Source organism: Salvelinus sp. IW2-2015, unplaced genomic scaffold (assembly GCF_002910315.2).
Source record: "Salvelinus sp. IW2-2015 unplaced genomic scaffold, ASM291031v2 Un_scaffold1167, whole genome shotgun sequence".
In the NCBI taxonomy this organism is placed as follows: domain Eukaryota; kingdom Metazoa; phylum Chordata; class Actinopteri; order Salmoniformes; family Salmonidae; genus Salvelinus; species Salvelinus sp. IW2-2015.
The window spans coordinates 285,336-305,425 of NW_019942761.1; the positions used below are offsets into that span (position 1 = coordinate 285,336).

Consider the following 20,090-nt stretch of genomic DNA (forward strand, 5'->3'; position numbering starts at 1 on the left):
CCTACAATATTAGAAAGATACAGAGCAAAATCCAAGACTTAAGAGCTGGGTTCTTAGAGACTGAATTCTTCGCCAAACAGTTGAATTTCACAGTTAAATAAATTGCTAATCCACCACCACAACAGCAACCCCCTACTACTACTATAGCCTACAACCCTTTACCCTATCCTTCTAGCTACCCCCACACCTCCACTCTGCACAGCGCTCTTCAGTCTCTGTCAATGTAAACCTGTGTGTATACCTCAGTGTGTGGTGTGTGTGTTGTGTGTGTGTGTGTGTGTGTGTGTGTGTGTGTGTGTGTGTTTGTGTGTGTGTGTGTGTGTGTGTGTTGTGTGTGTGTGTGTGTGTGTGTGTGTGTGGTGTGGTGTGTGTGTGTGTGTTATAAGTGCGTGTTTGTTGGTGTTGTGTGTGTGTTTGTTTTGTAGCTCAGTTGGTAGAGCATGGCGCTTGGGTTCGATTCCCATGGGGGACCAGTACGTAAAGAGTATTAAAACGTATGCACTCACTACTGTAAGTCGCTCTGAGTGTCTGCTGAAATGTAAATGTGTGTGTTTCCTGGTGGTAATGTGTGTTGTTCATGGTGTAAAACTGGCAGGGCTGGTTGTCTCGTGGGACCATGCTGAGCTATTAATAGGCTGGCGGTGACAGCAGGACTTTGATCTGCATGCGCTTGAGAGAGAAGCACTTTAAGAGAAGAGATGCCATGTGATCTATATATAAAACATAAGCCTGTGACAGAGGCCATCACAGTAATGACGGAGATTCACCTCCATTGTAGGCAGAGGATACGTTAAACATCATCTATTTGTCTTCACTCTCATCTCTCAGTGTCCCTCATTCATTTTGACACAGTGACCAATGCAAGCGTACAAGTCCCGCATGGCTTATCATTTGCAATGCACATTCAGGGTTTTCAGTGTGCTTGAAATACACCTATGGGACTATTTTAGTGTTGTTGTCCGCTATTTCAATCTCAATATAACCCAGAGTGTTTGAAGTGCATCGTTCTCCTTTTTCATACGGGATGCGCCGGCCATACCCTGCCCACTGGGCTTCGATCACAAACCACCGCTAACTCTGGGGGTGATGCTGCCTTGTGATGAATGTGGAACATTAACACATGTTAATTACACTTTAAGGGGTGACGTCGTCTCGTTTATTTTAGTCCCGTCGATGACTTGAATGTCATTAATGAGACAGGGATTAGGCTGATTGCAGTGAACCATAATTGGTATTAACGCAATCCATTTTGGGGGTTTTAGTTATCGCTTATCCACAGGAAGGGACTAAGAATTAGGGCGGAGGACTGAATGCATTTGACAATGAGAATCTCTTAGGATAGTACAATGTTAACAGTAAGAATGTTTTACCAGCCTCGGCATACTGCTGATAATAATGGATTGAATTCGTATAGGGCTTCTTACTAAATACCTTGAGTTTGGAAAAAAACAATGTTTCCCAAATGAGGACATTTTTCAAAAGATGTGTAGAAATATTTGCGAAGATCATACAGCAGAAACAGTTCTCCCCACCTTCCTTTATCCAAACCATCCTACTTGGGCAAAGATACCTAAATGTCAATGAGCATCAACTCTAGTGTGAAACCTGTGTCTCTTTTTCCTGTTTCCTGTCCCGTAGGCTCTGACTTCCTGTGTAACACCCACATCATCCCAGTGAAGAACGAGGAGGGCATGGTCATGATGTTCATCCTCAACTTTGACTACATCCTGGAGGAGGACAGCAGTGACTCTCTGGAGGGACTCAACCACACGTCTCCTGCCAAAGCTGAACCAAGTGAGTAACCTATCAACGCCCAGGCTTTAGCTCAGTCGGCTAAAACCCTACATTCAAATGAAACTTTACAGAAAAGGGACTGAATGTCGCTGTCACTCTACACACAGTGTAGTGGCTGTACAGTAGTAGCACAATATTATATCCTCAGTAGAACTAAACAATGGAATGGAACTTTTGTCTTTCAAGTTCCGTTAATGAGTACAGCTTCAGACAGTTTCCCCTTGGCCATTTTAAAGCCAAGGTGCTGAAGCCGGTACGCGAGTATGCTGAAAGACATTGTGAAAACTAACCCTGATTCAGATGACCATCCTACCCATGCTAGATTACGGAGACGTAAGGGTGCTCTCGAGCAGCTAGATGTTCTTTACCATTTGGCCATGAGATTCCCACCAATGCTCCTTACAGGACACATCACTGCACTCTATATTCTTCTGTAAACTGGTCATCTCTGTTTACCTGTCGCAAGACCCACTGGTTGATGCTTATTTATAAAACCCTCTTAGGCCTCACTCCCCCCTATCTGAGATATCTACTGCAGCCCTCATTCTCCACATACAACACCCGTTCTGCCAGTCACATTCTGTTAAAAGTCCCCAAAGCACAGACATCCCTGGGTCTCTTGTTTTTTCAGTTCGCTGCAGCTAGCGACTGGAACGAGCTGCAACAAACTCTCAAACTGGACAGTTTTATCTAAATTTCTTCATTCAAACACTCAATCATGGACACTCTTACTGACAGTTGTGGCTGCTTTGCGTGATGTATTGTTATCTCTACCTTCTTGCCCTTTGTGCTGTTGTCTGTGCCCAATAATGTTTGTACCATGTTGTGTGCTGCTACCATGTTGTTCTGCTGCCATGTTGTGTTGCTACCATGTTGTTGTCATGTTGTGTTGCGACCATGCTGTGTTGTTGTCTTAGGTCTCTCTTTATGTAGTGTTGTGTTGTCTCTCTTGTCGTGATGTGTGTTTTGTCCTATATATACAGTTGAAGTCGGGGTGAACTTTGATGATTTTGGCCCATTCCTCCTGACAGAGCTGGTGTAACTGAGTCAGGTTTGTAGGCCTCCTTGCTCGCACACGCTTTTTCAGTTCTGCCCACAAATTTTCTATGGGATTGAGGTCAGGGCTTTGTGATGCCCACTCCAATACCTTGACTTTGTTGTCCTTAAGCCATTTTGCCACAACTTTGGAAGTATGCTTGGGGTCATTGTCCATTTGGAAGACCCATTTGCGACCAAGCTTTATCTTCCTGACTGATGTCTTGAGATGTTGTCTAAATAAATTTCCTACCTCATGATGCCATCTATTTTGTGAAGTGCACCAGTCCCTCCTGCAGCAAAGCACCCCCACAACATGATGCAGCCACCCCCGTGCTTCACGGTTGGTATGGTGTTCTTTGGCTTGAAAGCCTCCCCCTTTTTCTTCTAAACATAACGATAGCCATTATGGCCAAACAGTTCTATTTTTGTTTCATCAGACCAGAGGACATTTCTCCAAAAAGTACGATCTTTGTGGTGGGATTGATTTGCACTTTTCGCACCAAAGTGCGTTCATCTCTAGGAGACAGAACGCGTCTCCTTCCTGAGCGGTATGACGGCTGTGTGGTCCCATGATGTTTATACTTGCGTACTATTGTTTGTACAGATGAACGTGGTACCTTCGGGCGTTTGGAAATAGCTCCCAATAATGAACCAGACTTGTGGAGGTCTACAATTTTTTGGCTGATTTCGCTTGGCTGACTTCTTTTGATTTCCCCATGATGTCAAGCAAAGAGGCACTGGGTTTGAAGGTAGGCCTTAAAATACATCCACAGGTACACCTCCAATTGACTCATATGATGTCAATTAGCCTATCAGAAGCTTCTAAAGCCAAAACATCATTTTCTGGAATTTTCCAAGCTGTTTAAAGGCACTTAGTGTATGTAAACTTCTGATCCACTGGAATTGTGATACAGTGAATTATAAGTGAAATAATCTGTCTGTAAACAATTGTTGGAAAAATTACTTGTTTCATGCACAAAGTAGATGTCCTAACCGACATGCCATAACTATAGTTTGTTAACAAGAAATTTGTAAATGTAAACTTCCGACTTCAACTGTATATAAAAACTTTTTTTATCCCAGCCCGCGTCCCGCAGGCGGCCTTTTGCATTTTGGTAGGCCGTCATTGTAAACAAGAATTTGTTCTTAACTGACTTGCTTAGTTAAATAAAGGTTAAATAAATACAAATAAAAATAAAAAGTGTTGGCAATGTTATGACATGGGGAATTCCCTTTGGTTGTGGGGATATCTTGGCATGTGTAATACTGTTACACGCAAACCACACCGGCTACGTTGTGCACGTGAGCATTGCAAAATAAATGTGCACATGCAGGTTATTCATCATTTCACCCACACCTCGTAAACGAGCGTCTGCGTAGCCAAGCGCTAAAAAACAACTTGGATCTATTTGAGATGCTCTGCGTGCTGCAAGTCCGTTCCTCATTGGATATTAGGAAGATACAAACCCACGTGGGTGCTCGAAAGACAAACACGGAGAGATGAATAGACTAACTAACTACCTTTCCCTTTTTATCTATGGATTAATCGTTGGAGTTGAGAAACACACGATTCTTTATGTCTCTGGGTCAAAACTCTTCAAAGAACCAGCTAATTAGAAGACCATGTGCTTGTCAGGTAAAATAACAACCTAATGTTCATCTCCCATGACAAATTAGCTAGCAATAGCAACTAGCTAAAGGTTTTGACATGGCGCCAATTGAATATAGTCGGTTCATAGTTGGTTTTGATATTTTAACCTGCGTGTCGTGATCGCGCCTGGTGTAGATTGACAAAATCAAATGTCCGGTGAGGTTTGTATGAAAGACACTTGGCCTTTGTTTTCTGTCATTCCCAGATGTGTGTGTGTGTGTGTGTGTGTGTGTGTTTGCGCTTGCGTGTATCTACTTTCGGTTTTGCGTAGTGGCATTCAGTTGAGCAGACACTTTTTTAGGATTTCCACACATGGGGAATTTGTTTTATCAGCGTTTTATAAACGCATTTTATGCAATTCTACATAATTTACATGATAGAAGATATTAGCAGAATACTTTCTTTCTCACACACGTCACTATTCAGGTAGGATGCAATTTTGGAACTTTACTTATTTTTTCATATTTATAATTATTTGTTTATCATTATTATTATTTTACATCATTGTCATTATTGTAGGCCTATCTATTCATCTTAACCAGTTCTTTAAATATGCAAAATGTGTTTTGTTTCATTCTGTTGAGACATTTTCATTGGCTAAATTAAGTTCGATCTGTCTTTTTAAATGTGTGCCCCGTATTTAGTTTATGATAGGCTATAAATAAGCCTTTTTTTAAATAAATATCATTGGTCTATTGCTTTCATTTGTTGGTTACGGTAGGCACTAAGTTTTTTTGTAAATGCTGCAATATAGCCTGTACAACAACTTTTCTGGTTGAAACCAGTTCATAAAGTTTTTGGTTCATTCCGTTGAGCCATTTTCTTTGGCCAAATGAAGTTCCTGTATGATGTGCTTCCCGCGATATAATATCCTGCTCGTATTATCCCTATAAACGATGGCCCGACTTACTGTACTTTTGATATTACCCTAATAAAGTTTAGAAACATTTGTGAAGGTTTGGTGTGGTGTGGCTATTAGCTTAATACTGCAGGCCTAAGATATGAAGGCAGTGCCTACCGGCTCTGCAACTGACTCCGAAGGTTGAACGTGAGGTTAGGAAGAATATTTTAGACTTACCAAAATTACTCTTATAATCAAACAATATAATGCTTATCTTTATAATAAAACAGAACGAATTAGCCTTCTACTGTATGCCTATATCTGTTTAGCAGATGCAGTAGCCTATCTGACAAGTATAAAGAATTCTCTCTCTCTCTCTCTCTCTCTCTCTCTCTCTCTCTCTCTCTCTCTCTCTCTCTCTCTCTCTCTCTCTCTCTCTCTCTCTCTCTCTCTCTCTCTCTCTCTCTCTCTCTCTCTCTCTCTCTCTCTCTCTCTCTCTCTCTCTCTCTCTCTCTCTCTCTCTAAATATATCAAATGTCCAATAAGTTCAAATCTTCCCAGTCACTTGTCCGATATACAGTGCCTTCGGAAAGTATTCAGACACCTTGACTTTTTCCACATTTTGTAAGGTTACAGCCTTATTCTAAAAACAAATTAATGCTAATTTATTAAAAATAAAAAACTGAAATATCACATTTACATAAGTATTCAGACCCTTTACTCAGTACTATGTTGAAGCACCTTTGGCAGTGATAACAGCCTCAAGTCTTCTTGGGTATGATGCTACAAGCTTGGCACACCTGTATTTGGGGAGTTTCTCCCATTCTTCTCTGCAGATCCTCTCGAGCTCTGTCAGGTTGGATGGGGAGCGTTGCTACCCAGATATTTCTTGGTCTCTCCAGAGATGTTAGATTGGGTTCAATTCCGGGCTCAGGCTGGGCCACTCAAGGACATTCAGAGACTTGTCCCGAAGCCACTCCTGCGTTGTCTTGGTTGTGTGCTTATGGTCATTGTCCTGTTGGAAGGTGAAACTTTGTCCAAGTCTGAGGTCCTGAGCACTCTGGAGCATTAAGGCTCTCTCTGTACTTTGCTCTGTTCATCTTTGCCTCGATCCTGACTAGTCTCCCAGTCCCTGCTGCTGAAAAACATTCTCACAGCATGATGCTGCCACCACCACCATTCTTCACCGTAGGGATGGTGCCAGGTTTCCTCCATATGTAAAGCTTGTCATTCAGGCCAAAGCGTTCAATCTTGGTTTCATCAGACCAGAGAATCGTGTTTCTCATGGTATGAGAGTCTTTAGGTGCCTTTTGGCAAACTCCAAGCGAGCTGTCATGAGCCTTTTACTGAGGAGTGGCTTCCATCTGGCCACTCTACCGTAAAGGCCTAATTGGTGGAGTGCTGCAGAGATGGTTGTCCTTATCGAAGGTTATATCATCTCCACAGAGGAACTCTAAAGCTCTGTCAGAGTGACCATCGGGTTCTTGGTCAACCTGACCAAGGCCCTTCTCCCCCGATTGCTCAGTTTGGAGGCCAGCTCTAGGAAGAGTCTTGGTGGTTCCAAACTTCTTCCATTTAAGAATGATGGAGGCCACTGTGTTCTTGGGGACCTTCAATACTGCAATTTTTTGGTACCCTTCCCCAGATCTGTGCCTGGACACAATGATGTCTTGGAGCTCTACGAACAATTTCTTAGACCTCATGGCTTGGTTTTTGCTCTGACATGCACTGTCAACTGTGGGACCTTATATAGACAGGTGTGTGCCTTTCCAAATAATGTCCAATCAATTGAATTTACCACAGGTGCACTCCCATCAAGTTGTAGCAACATCTCAAGGTTGATCAATGGAAAGAGGATTCACCTGAGCTCAATTTTGAGTCTCATAGAAAAGGGTTTGAATGCTTATGTAAAGGTTTCCGTTTTTTATATTTAATACATTCGCTAAAATTTCTAAAAACCAGTTTTTGCTTTGTCATTATGGGGTATTGTGTGTAGATTTCTGAGGACTTTTTTTGTTTAATCCATTTTAGAATAAGGCTGTAATGTAACAACATTTGGAAAAAGTCAAGGGGTCTGAATACTTTCCAAAGGTACTGTATCGTGTATATATTTATAGTATAGGCTACAAAATAAACTTTCCAGTAACACTGACTCGTCCAATGATGAAGATTAAGCATTGGCTACTCATCTGTGATGGCCCATGTGCTCGTACCAATATCTCAGTTAAGCTACTTACAGGGCTGTTTGCTCAGAATCGCTTAAAAGTTGTTGAAAATGTTTTTTGTTAGCTTCAGATTAGTCTTCTCTTTTCAGCAGTAGGCATTTGATTTGGAAATGGTAGGCTTGCGTTTTTTTCTCGTGTTTGTATTTTGAAATTTGCAAAAGGCAAACTGACAGCCGCAACCAATCATAAAAATATAATCCATAGATGGCGGTTCCCATTCAAGTCAGGTCTGGCAGCCAAATCTTGTGTACTCATGAGTTTAACAGTCAAGTGCCAGGATTAGAGGTTCCAAAATCCTTCAAAGGATTATATCTATGGTCACAACACAACAAGCTGTTCTTTATTTGGCGTGCGTGCGGACCAAATTTCAGCCTTCCCAGCTGTAAGTGCTTGTGATAAAACGTAATCCCCAGCTATTTTTTAGATGCTGTTGATCCTCTGTAGCTATGTTATTCTCTCTAGTATTTTGATTTATTTTATATACAGTTGAAGTCGGAAGTTTACATACACTTAGGTTGCAGTTATTAAAATTAATTTTTTAATCACTCCACAAATGTCTTGTTAACAAACTATAGTTTGGGCAAGTCGGTTAGGATATCTACTTTGTCCATGACAGAAGTAATTTTTCCAACAATTGTTTACAGACAGACTATTTCTCTTATAATTCACTGTATCATATTTCCAGTGGGTCAAAAGTTTACATACACTAAGTTGACTGTGCCTTTAAACAGCTTGGAAATTTCCAGAAAATTATGTCATGGCTTTAGAAGCTTCTGATAGGCTAATTGACATTATTTGAGTCAATTGGAGGTGTACCTCCATAAAAAAAGACAGACTACGGTTTGCAACTGCACATGGGGACAAAGATTGTACTTTTTGGAGAAATGTCTTCTAGTCTGATGAAACAAGAATTGAACTGTTTGGCCATAATGACCATCGTTATGTTTGGAGGAAAAAGGCTTGCAAGCCGAAGAACACCATCCCAACCGTGAAGCACAGGGGAGGCAGCATCATGTTGTGGGGGTGCTTTGCTGCAGGAGGGACTGGTGCACTTCACAAAATAGATGGCATTATGAGGCAGGGAAATTATGTGGATATATTGAAGCAACATCTCAAGACATCAGTCAGGAAGTTAAAGCTTGGTCGCAAATGGGTCTTCCAAATGGACAATGACCCCAAGCATACTTCCAAAGTTGTGGCAAAATGGCTTAAGGACAACAAAGTCAAGGTATTGGAATGGCCATCACAAAGCCCTGACCTCAAAACTATAGAAAATTTGTGGTCAGAACTGAAAAAGCGTGTGCGAGCAAGGAGGCCTACAAACCTGACTCAGTTATACCAGCTCTGTCAGGAGGAATGGGACAAAATTCACCCAACTTATTGTGGGAAGCTTGTGGAAGTCTACCTGAAACATTTGACCAAAGTTAAACAATTTAAAGGCAATGCTACCAAATACTAATTGAGTGTATGTAAACTTCTGACCCACTGGGAATGTGATGAAAGAAATAAAAGCTGAAATAAATCATTCTCTCAACTATTATTCTGACATTTCACATTCTTAAAATAAAGTGGTGATCCTAACTGACCTAAGACAGGGAATTTTACTTGGATTAAATGTCAAGAATTGTGAAAAACTGTGTTTAAATGTATTTGGCTAAGGTGTATGTAAACTTCCGACTTCAACTGTATGTTGGTTCAGACAGGAGAAATATAATTTTGTCGATTTTTTTTTTTATAGCGGCTATGCTTATAAGGGTCTGACTCCCAGTTCCTCAAAAGCTCCTCTGCCGAAAGTGTGGGGCGGGCGGTCCCATAATTGAATGGGGCATGAATAAAAAACGATTCAGGCCTATCCGAATTTCTAAACAGCCTGGCAGTGTGAATTCTGCTGTCAGACTGATTAATTTACAAGTTGGAGTCTTGCTCTGCTCAACTACCTTGGCTCTCTCCTTCTCTCAAAGCCTCTTTTAAACTGGTACAGGGAAATGATCGTTTCACACTTTGGCGATTTAGGTTGGAACATTTAGCCCTTGTACATTTCAGGACATCATTTTTTCCTCATTCTTCCAGAGGAATTGTTCCTGTTCCTCTGTTAGCAGATAGATGATGGTCATGACTCATAGCGGTCCCTGCATAATTAAAGACCACAATTAGACCTGGTCCAATACAAAATTCTGCATTGCATCACCCTCTGTGGGGTCGTAAAAAAACAGATGCAATGGAAAGGGAGCCTGTGGCACGTCTTCCGCTTTTGGACGTTAAAAAGGCAACGCTCCACAATGACGGCCTACCCCGGCCAAACCCGGGGCCAATTGCCGCCGCCCTATGGCGCTCCTAATCACGGCCGGATGTGATTCAGCCTGGATTCAAACCAGGGACTGTAGTGACACCTCTTGGACTGAGATGCAGTGCCTTAGACCGCTGCGCCACTCGGGAGCAGTTCTACTAACAGTTCTAATAACCGTTTTCACCTGAAGAACCCTTCTTGGAAGATGAGGGTTCTTTGTAAGGCAAAGGGTTCTACCAAGAACCTTTTTCACACTAAGAACCATTTTTGGAAGGAAGAGTTATTTGATGATTATTTGAAGTGCAAGAAGGTTTCTACATAAAAAAAAACGTCTGAATCTGAATAAGCTTTTTCATTGTAATATATGTTTCTTTATTTCTGCGCATGAGTGTTTTCCTCAGCGTTTACACTTTAACATCAGGAGTTTGAGTAATCTTATAGGTTTAAAAAGATAGGTCTGAGAATGTTTTGAACTGTACCAAAAATGGGAATATTTGTGCACGTATCTGGTATTCCCTTAATCATTTTACATGTACAGTACTGACATAGTTGATATCTTTTCCATGACTTTTGTCTTTCAAATGAGTATTTTCTGTGATTTTACTGAGCCGAGAGCAGGAGAATAGAAGGGAGTGTGAGTGAACCAGCAGTGTATTGTATGGTACAGCAAATTGGCCAGTTTTACCAAGTGTAGATTTTTCAGTGTAACATTCATAGTGTTGATTCAGGAGTTAAATTAACTTAACACTCAATGGTGTGAAATAATGAATGTTAATAACCAGAGTTGAGTGTGATTAGTTATGTGAATTTTACTCCGTGTAGAGCAAAGAACTCAAAACAACACCCACCATTAGCATATTTCTAAGAGTGTACCAGCCATAATTGATAAATAACAGTAGACTGGTGTTGATAGTAACAACATTGTTATTGCACTGTGAGCCTGCTGAACAGGTGTGATTGGTGATTAGTGGGAGAAAAGGGACCTGGCTATTAGCAAAAGTATTCAGACACCTTGGATTTCTTCAAATTGTTTTGTGTTACAAAGTGGGATTAAAATTGATTTCATTTTCATTTTTCTTCAACAATACACACAAAATACTCTGTAATGTCAAAGTGGAAGAAATTGTATATATATATTTTTTAAATGAACCAAAAATTGAATAAAATGTTATTTGTCACATGTGCCGAATACAACAGGTGTGTAGACCTTACAGTGAAACAAGCCCTTAACCAACAATGCAGTTTTAAGAAAAATAAGTATTAAGAAAGTATTTACTAAATAAATGGAGGCAAAAAGACAAAAACAAATGATTTAAAAAATATATATAAAAGAGCAACAATAAAATAACAGTAACGAGGCTATATACAGAGGTAATTGAGGTAATATGTACATGTAGGTAGAGGTAAAGTGACTATACATAAATAATAAACAGAGGGTAGCAGCAGCGTAAAAATGGGGGGGGGTCAATGCAAATAGTCTGTGTAGCCATTTGATTAGCTGTTCAGGAGTCTTATGGCTTGGGGGTAGAAGGTGTTAAGATGCTTTTTTGACCTAGACTTGGCGCTCTAGTACCGCTTGCCGTGCGGTAGCAGAGAGAACAGTCTATGACTAGGGTGGCTGGAGCCTTTGGCAATTTTTAGGGCCTTCCTCTGACACCGCCTGTTATAGAGGGCCTGGATGGCAGGAAGCTTGGCCCCAGTGATGTACTGGGCCGTGTGCATTACCCTCTGTAGCGTCTTGCGGTCGGATGCTGAGCAGTTGCCATACCAGGCAGTGATGCAAACAGTCAGGATGCTCTCGATGGTGCATCTGAGGACCCATGCCAAATCTTTACAGTCTCCTGAGGGGGAATAGGCGATGTCTTGCCCTCTACACGACTGTCTTGGTGTGTTTGGACCATGATAGTTTGTTGGTGATGTGGACACCAAGGAACTTGAAGCTCTCAACTTGCTCCACTACAGCCCCGTCGATGAGAATAGGAATGTGGGCGTGCTCGGCCCTCTTTTTCTTGTAGTCCACGATCATCTCCTTTGTCTTGGTCACGTTGAGGGAGAGGTTGTTGTTCTGGCACCACACTGCCAGGTCTCTCACCTCCTCTCTATAGGCTGTCTCATCGTTGTCAGTGATCAGGCCTACCACTGTTATGTCGTCGGCAAACTTAATGATGGTGTTCAATCAAATGTATTTATAAAGTCCTTTTTACATCAGCAGATGTCACAAATGTGTTGTTACCTACCCTCACCATCTGGGGGCGGCCCATCAGGAAGTCCAGGATCCAGTTGCAGAGGGAGGTGTTCAGTCCCAGGGTCCTTAGCTTAGTGATGAGCTTATAGGGCTCTATGGTGTTGAACACTGAGCTGTAGTCAATGAATAGCATTCTCACGTAGGTGTTCCTTTTTTCCAGGTGGGAAAGGGCAGTGTGGAGTGCAATAGAGATGAGGTGAGTGGTACGGGTCGATAGTAATTTAGGCAGGTTACCTTGGTGTTCTTGGTCACAGGGACTATGGTGGTCTGCTTGAAACAGACTCGGTCAGGGACAGGTTGAAAATGTCAGTGAAGACACTTGCCAGTTGGTCAGCGCATGCTCAGAGTACACATCCTGGTAATCCACCTGGCCCTGCGGCCTTGTGAATGTTAACCTGTTTAAAGGTTTTACTCACATCGGCTGCAGAGAGCGTGATCACACAGTCGCCGGGAACAGCTGGTGCTCTCATGCATGCTTCTGTGTTTCTTGCTTCGAAGCGCATTTAGCTCGTCTAGTAGGCTTGTGTCACTGGGCAGCTCGCGGCTGTGCTTCCCTTTGTAGTCTGACAAGCGTCGTAGCCGGTGTAGTAGGATTCAATCTTAGTCCTGTATGGACGCTTTACCTGTTTGATGGTTTGTCTGGGGGCATAGCGGGATTTCTTATAAGCGTCCGGGTTAAGAGTCCCGCTCCTTGAAAGCAGCAGCTCTACCCTTTCGCTCAGTGGAAACAAAATATAAAATATTATCGACGCATAAGTATTCAGCCCCTTTTGTAAGGCAAGCCTAAATTAGTTCAGGAGTAAAATTTGGCTTAATAAATTACATTAAAAGTTACATGGACTCACTCTGTGTGAAATAATAAGTGTTGACATGATTTTGAAATGACTAACCCTTCCTCTGTCCCACATACTGTACATACATTATCTCTAAAGACCCCTCAGTCAAGTATTGCATTTCAAGACTGAGCTGCAAGACAGGAATGAAACTGCTCAGGGATGTTACCATGAGGCCATTGGCGATTTTAAAACAGATACAGAGTTCAATGGCTGTGATGGGAGAAAACTGAGGATGGATCAACATTGTAGTGACTCCACAATAATGACTTAAATGACAGAGTGAAAAGAAGAACACAAATATACAAAAGTAAAATATTCCAAAACATGCATCTTGTATGCAACAAGCCACTAAAGTAATAAAACATGGCAAAGGAATACACTTTCACGTTCACGACAACACATCACGGAGTAACTCCCTCCTAATTTTCAAGCATGGTGGTGGAAGCATCATGGTATGGGTATGCTTGACATCGGCAAATACTGGGGAGTTTTTCAGGATAAAAAGAAATGGATAGGGCTAAGCATCTTTCAGCAGGACAATAACCTACAACACAAGTCCAAATCTACACTGGAGTTGCTTACCAATAAGACAGTGAATGTTCCCAAGTGGCCAAGTTACAGTTTTGACTTAAATCTGCTTGAAATAGTATGGCAAGACTTATAAAAATAGCTGTCTAGCCAGGATCCTCAATATCTTGACAGAGCTTGAAGAATTTTGAAAAGAATAATAGGCAAATATTGCACAATCCAGGTGTGTAAAGCTCTTAGAGACTTACCAAATAAGACTCACAGCTGTAATCACTGCCAAAGGTGTTTCTAACATGTATGGACTCAGGGAGCTGAGTACTTATGCAATGACTATATTTTATTTATTTGTATTACTCTATAAAACATTGACATTACAGAGTATTTTGTGTAGATTGTTGGCCAAGAATATAATCCATTTTAATCCCACTTTGTAACACAATAAAATGTGAAGAAATCTAGTGGTCTGAAATCCAAGGGGCAGTGTACATCCTCCAAAAGGAGAGACTGTGTGGAAATCAGAATGAGTGCACTAAGCACCTAAACTGCACGACTGCATATTCACTTTAAACCATCCATCTTCAGCAGAATCACAGCTTGAGGGAGAATATTTTTTATATTTTTGTTATGCTTTCTATTCTGCCTCAGTGAGGATTGGAACCATATCTCTAGATATCCCTCTCTCTCTTTACTTCATCCAAATTATTATTTCATTATAAAGTCACCATTTCACTTCAGGACTGGGGGATCCGAGTTCCATTTAATATGCAATGCAAATATTACTACTGTCTGGTATCATAGCAACGAGGGATGGTGTTTGTGCATGCACTGGCTGCTGTGCAGTGTTATCTGTGTGTGTTTGAAGAGAGAGTGCCATGCTCCCTGTGTGTACTTTTACTGCAGTGGGCTAAATCAGGGTCACACAGAGTGTTTCTTGTTGGTATTAAACAAATCTAATTTGAAACAAAAGTATACACCTCACACACATGGTTATGGGCTTCAAATCAAAACAAATTTTCTTGGTCACATACACGTGTTAAGCAGATGTTATTGCGGGTGTAGCGAAATGCTTGTGTTTCTAGCTCCATCAGTGCAGTAATATCTAACAAGTAATATCTAACAATTTCACAACAATACACACAATTCACACAAATCTAAGTAAAGGAATGGAATTAAGAATATATAAATATTTGGACGAGCAATGTCAGAGTGGCATAGACTAAGATACAGTAGAATAGAACAACTTACAGTAAATACATATGAGATGAGTAAAGCTAAATATTTAAATGCTATTAAAGTGAGTAGTGTTCCATTATTATTAAAGTGGCCAGTGATTTCAAGTCTATGTATGTAGGGCAGCAACCTCTAATGTGCTAGTGATGGCTATTTAACAGTCTGATGGCCTTAAGATAGAAGCTGTTTGTCAGTCTCTCGGTCCCAGCTTCGATGCACCTGTACTGACCTCGCCATCTGGATAATAGCAAGGTGAACAGGCAGTGGCTCGGGTGGTTGTGGTCCTTGATGATCTTTTTAGCCTTCCCGTGACATTGGGTGCTGTAGGTGTCTTGGAGGGCAGGTAGTTTGCCCCCGGTGATGCGTTGGGCAGACAGCACCACCCTCTGGAGAGCCCTGCGGTTGCGGGCGGTGCAGTTGCCGTACCAGGCGGTGATACAGCCCGACAGGATGTTCTCAATTGTGCATCTGCAAAAGTTTGTGAGGGTTTTAGGTGCCAAGACAAATTTCTTCAGCTGTTGCGCCTTCTTCACCACACTGTCTGTCAGTGATGTGTACGCCAAAGAACTTGAAGCTTACCACCTTCTCCACTGCGGTCCTGTCGAAGTGGATAGGGGGGTGCACCCTCAGCTGTTTCCTGAAGTCCACGATCAGCTCCTTTGTTTTGTTGACGTTGAGTGAGATGTTATTTTCCTGGCACCACACTCCCAGGGCCCTCACCTCCTCCCTGTAGGCTGTCTCGTCATTCTTGGTAATCAGGCCTACTACTGTTGTGTAGTCTGCAAACTTGACGATTGGTTTGGAGGTGTGCATGGCCAAACAGTCATGGGTGAACAGGGAGTACAGAAGGGGGCTGAGCACGCACCCTTGTGGGGCCACAGTATTGAGGATCAGCGAAGTGGAGGTGTTGTTTCCTACCTTCACCACCTGGGGGCGGTCCATCAGGAAGTCCATGACCCAGTTACACAGGGCGGGGTTCAGACCCAGGCCCTCAAGCTTAATGATGAGCTTGGAGGGTACTATGGTGTTGAATGCTGAGCTATAGTCAATGAACAGCATTCTTACATAGGTATTCCTCTTGTCCAGATGGGTTAGGGCAGTGTGCAGTGCGATGGCGATTGCATCGTCTGTGGATCTATTGGGGCGGTAAGCCAATTGAAGTGGGTCTAGGGTGTCAGGTAAGGTAGAGGTGATATGATCCTTGACTAGTCTCTCAAAGCACTTCATGATGACAGAAATGAGTACTACGGGGCGATAGTCATTTAGTTCAGTTACCTTTGCTTTCTTGCACCTGTACCATGTCACATATAGAGTTGAAATGTATTACATTTTGAGTTTGCATCCCAATATTACACATCACAGAAGACTGAAATATAATAAAACTGTTTGACATAGGAACACCAGATTTTTGACAAGTAAAAAAAAAAAAAAAGTTTAGAATTTATGAAATTATGAAAAATATGAATAACATTTCACCCATGAGGCCACTAAAGGGCCATTTGACTGCAGGAAAGGGCTACATTGGAACTCGGCGTTGCATGAGTTCCACTCAGCGCTAATGTCACCTTTTAAAAATAGTAACAGGCCAATGTCATTTATTTTTACCGCAAATGCAATAGGATATTGTCAGACGGCATGCTTAATTTGCTATACAATTAAGAAATTGATTGCTTAAAAGCAATTTATGTTTTCTGTGTGTTTATTTAACTAGGCAAGTCAGTTAAGAACAAATTCTTATTTTCAATGACGGCCTAGGAACAGTGGGTTAACTGCCTTGCTCAGGGGCAAGTGGGTCTAGGGTTTACCTTGTCAGCTCAGGGATTCGAACTTGCAACCTTTCAGTTAGTAGTCCTACACTCTAACCACTAGGCTACCCTGCCGTGTGTGTGGAGAGGGGCATAAGGTGATATGCTTATGGTGAGGTAGACGTGTTGCCTTTCCTATATTTCCATTAATATATTGATTATGCACTTCTTCATTCATTTAGATGATAGGGACGGATACAATTAAATCATTGACAAATTAAAATACCAAGAACCTGATGCATTCCCACTGATGCACTGATGCATTAACACCTTCAAAGTAAGTGTACACGTGACAGCGTCTAAAATTGGTTTCCTATTCCTCGTCATGAGTGTCAACGAAAGAAAAACAAGCTATGAGCACAGCAGAAGAACATTGATGAACATTGTCAATCATCTCTCTGCTATTCCCCACACTGCCTTTAACAGTTCAACCTGGAACAAGACAAAGGCATGTGTAATGTGATGTAGCAGGCACGTTAGCTCCCTGAAGCACAAAAATCCAGAGGGATATGGAGTGGAGAGTGTTTTTTTTTCATAAGTTTATGCTTGTTTTTTTATTAGCTTTTAGATGTATAGAATAAAGTAATACTGCAACAAGAAAATGACTTTTGGAAATTGTGTTATTTTATGAAATTCTTCACTTATGTTTTCCGTTTTTACTTCAAATGTACTGTTTTAATTACAGAAATAAAGACGTCAATGTCTCCAGCAGTATATAGGTTGTCCTTTTTCCCCTTTTCCATTACTCAGTGTTAGGTAAGCTTCTGTAATGGTGCCTGGATGAGGCTGAGAAGACGTAGCCCACTGGGAATAACACATGATTTTTGTTCCAGGAAAGAATGCTTCAGGAAACTCAATTGGCCCTTAGCTGGAACGATCTGGCATCATCAATGTATGTTCTGTTGCCATGGTGCGGTGTCGTGTTCACATACGACACATGTACTGTAACATGTTAACTGTGTGCACAGACTAATGATGGCATGTTTCTACAGACTAGGAGGAGAAAACACGCATGCCTCATAGTTCTGACTGGGATTGTAGTTTCAAACAAGAGCGTGCGTGTATGTGTGTGTTCATGTGTACGTGCGTGCACCTGTGCATGTTTGTGTGTATAGCCACTGTATACCAGTGTGTTTGTTAGGTCACCCGGAACATGTTATACATTTGAAATGAGATCTTCTGACAAGGCCCCCAAAGTCCTTGAATACAAGATGCCTCCACTTCAGACTTCCTAGAAACGGAACTATAACCACAAGGTTTAAAGTCGCCCTCATAATGCATTGACAGATTCATTGGTAACATCATTTGGACAAAGATGATCTCTTTCTCCTCTCTCCAAGGGTTTTAATCAATCATAGGAAACCTGTTGTAATTTGATATTTTAGGGGACTCTAATATATTAATGGTGGTTACTTTATTTCATCAAATGTCTGAATAATTGAAGGAAGCTGAAGATGGAAGCTAGGCCGTTGGGATGAGAGGCATTTGTTTTGATCTTGCTGCTCTTTTTGAAATAACTGTTGGCTAGCTCCTTTTGAACAATATTGGCACTCACTGCTTGATATCTGGGGAGTGAGCCGGAAACTGAGGGTAAGGTTTTCACTCCAAGGATTAGCATGAGCTACAGAGCATCTATCCAGTGCGCCATCTTCCCTTACTTGTTTCTACCAAGTCACGATCAAATTAAGAATTCCTCCACAATGAATGAAGTCATGATGAACCACTCTGAAAAGGGCAGAGTTTTGCAAAAACTATTTCTCTTATTGTTGAAAATATTCCAAGCATTGCTGTTGAACAATTGTACTCTCTCTAACTCTCCCTCTCTTTTTTCTCTCTCCAGGGAAAGGTAGATTCTTTTGTTTCCGGCTCCCAGCCTTACACCTCCTGGGCATCAGTAAGCAGTCCCTCCCTCAGGAGGACCCTGACGTCGTCATGATCGACTCGCCCCGCCGCAGCGAAGAGTCGGTGGCCACCCGCGACTTCCGGTCACTGCCCACCCGGGAGAGCTGCAGCCCCTCCTACACCAACGACACGAGAGCCCTCATCGGTCCCAGCCACTGCTCCACCCCTGTGTCGGGACCCCTGGACCACTCATCCCCCAAGGGGCCAGTCTGGAACAGGCTGGTTCCCCAAGCGGTTCCCCAGGCCCAGCCTCAGACTGTGGGCACTCTGGCCCCCTCCATCTCAGGCCAGACCCCCACCGTGTCCAGGGAGAGTGTGTGTAGTATCCGGAGGGCCTCCTCCGCTCAGGACATGGAGGGTTTTGGCTCCAACTCCAAGATGGCCTTCAGGGACCGACACGCAAGTGAAGGTATGTAAGTCAACACAACCTCCATGGTCGGAAATGCTTCCATCCATCCGCCTCACCCTGAGATGTTATGCTATATTAAATCAATTTAGCCTTGCTGTTCTTACGCAGTAGATTTGGTCCCAATCCCAACCATTGTTATCATGTGGTACAAATCAAATCTGACCTTGGATCAGTGAATGGGGGTAGTCCCCCACCTCAACTGTACCTACTCTTAGTCATCAGGCAGCGCCACATCTATCCTGACTCTTGAATTACCACATCTATCCTGACTCCTGAATTACCACATCTATCCTGACTCCTGAATCACAGATCACCTTTCCACCCACAGTCAACATGGGGGGTACAGTACAGCCCCAGACTCTCCCTGTCTCTGTACCCAGCTAATATTTCTATCCCTCCCTACACCATTGAATCTGCATTTCTCATTCAAAGGGCCCCTGCGGTTGACACTGTAATACGTCTACTTCATGATAATGAATGGTGCGACGGCGATAGGGCTTTTATGTGGGTCGTCTTCCATCACTGGCTAGCTACGTACAGATCTGGAATCTCCTCTCACTCCTCCGCCTTCCTCCCATCCCCCTCTCTCTCGCTCAACACTATGCAATCGCAGACAATGGTCGTAATATCAAAGGTAACAACCACACGCTCCTTGAACATAGCACGGATATAGAATATATGGCTTGAACTGCTTGCTGCATGGATTTCTCAACTCAACAACAACATAAGCCTGTGATGAATGCTAGTGCTGGATTGATACATTTGTGAATTCCTCTGAGAATGCCAGAGAGGCTTGCACGGCATAGTAGTAGCATTATTCATGCTGTAGTAAGAAGTGACCTGTGAGTGCCCTGCAAGCTTGCAGATCCCTTCTGATAGTTCGGGAAAATCAGGCTGACTTTTGACCTGCCGCGCGCCTGAATGAAAACAAATCTTGCCTCTCATTTCCATAGAACAGGAAATCTATAATAATCAATGAATCATAATAATAGTTGTCTTCGCCTGCTGCCAATAGTTCCTTTTACCAAAGACAACTGATGGGCTATTTCCTTTGACCTGTGCCAGTACAGTCAAAGGGAATAGAGTGATGGTTTGTCTGTTTTCTTGAACAATGTCCTCCATTTTGTCTCCGCTTTACCAAAAAAAGTATTCCGATCCATGACTACTTTACTGGTTATGGAATACTACTATTATAGATCAAAAATGTAATGATACTGTAAGTAATTCTACCACAGGAGATTGGTGGCACCTTAATTGAGGAGGACGGGCTCGTTGTAATGGCTGGAGTGGAATTAGTGA

At 42.3% G+C, this 20,090-nt stretch overlaps 1 protein-coding gene across 1 annotated transcript in view; it reads left to right on the plus strand.

The window, feature by feature from the left end:
* Positions 1-20,090, plus strand: part of LOC112069948 (voltage-gated inwardly rectifying potassium channel KCNH7-like) — a gene marked incomplete at its 3' end in the record, with an annotated part of 60,711 nt that overhangs the window by 25,763 nt on the left and 14,858 nt on the right. Inside the window, exons 3-4 of the mRNA XM_070438776.1 lie at positions 1,639-1,794; positions 18,321-18,791. Of these exons, the coding sequence (XP_070294877.1) occupies positions 1,639-1,794; positions 18,321-18,791 (627 nt within the window). The remainder of the gene's footprint in view (positions 1-1,638; positions 1,795-18,320; positions 18,792-20,090) is intronic.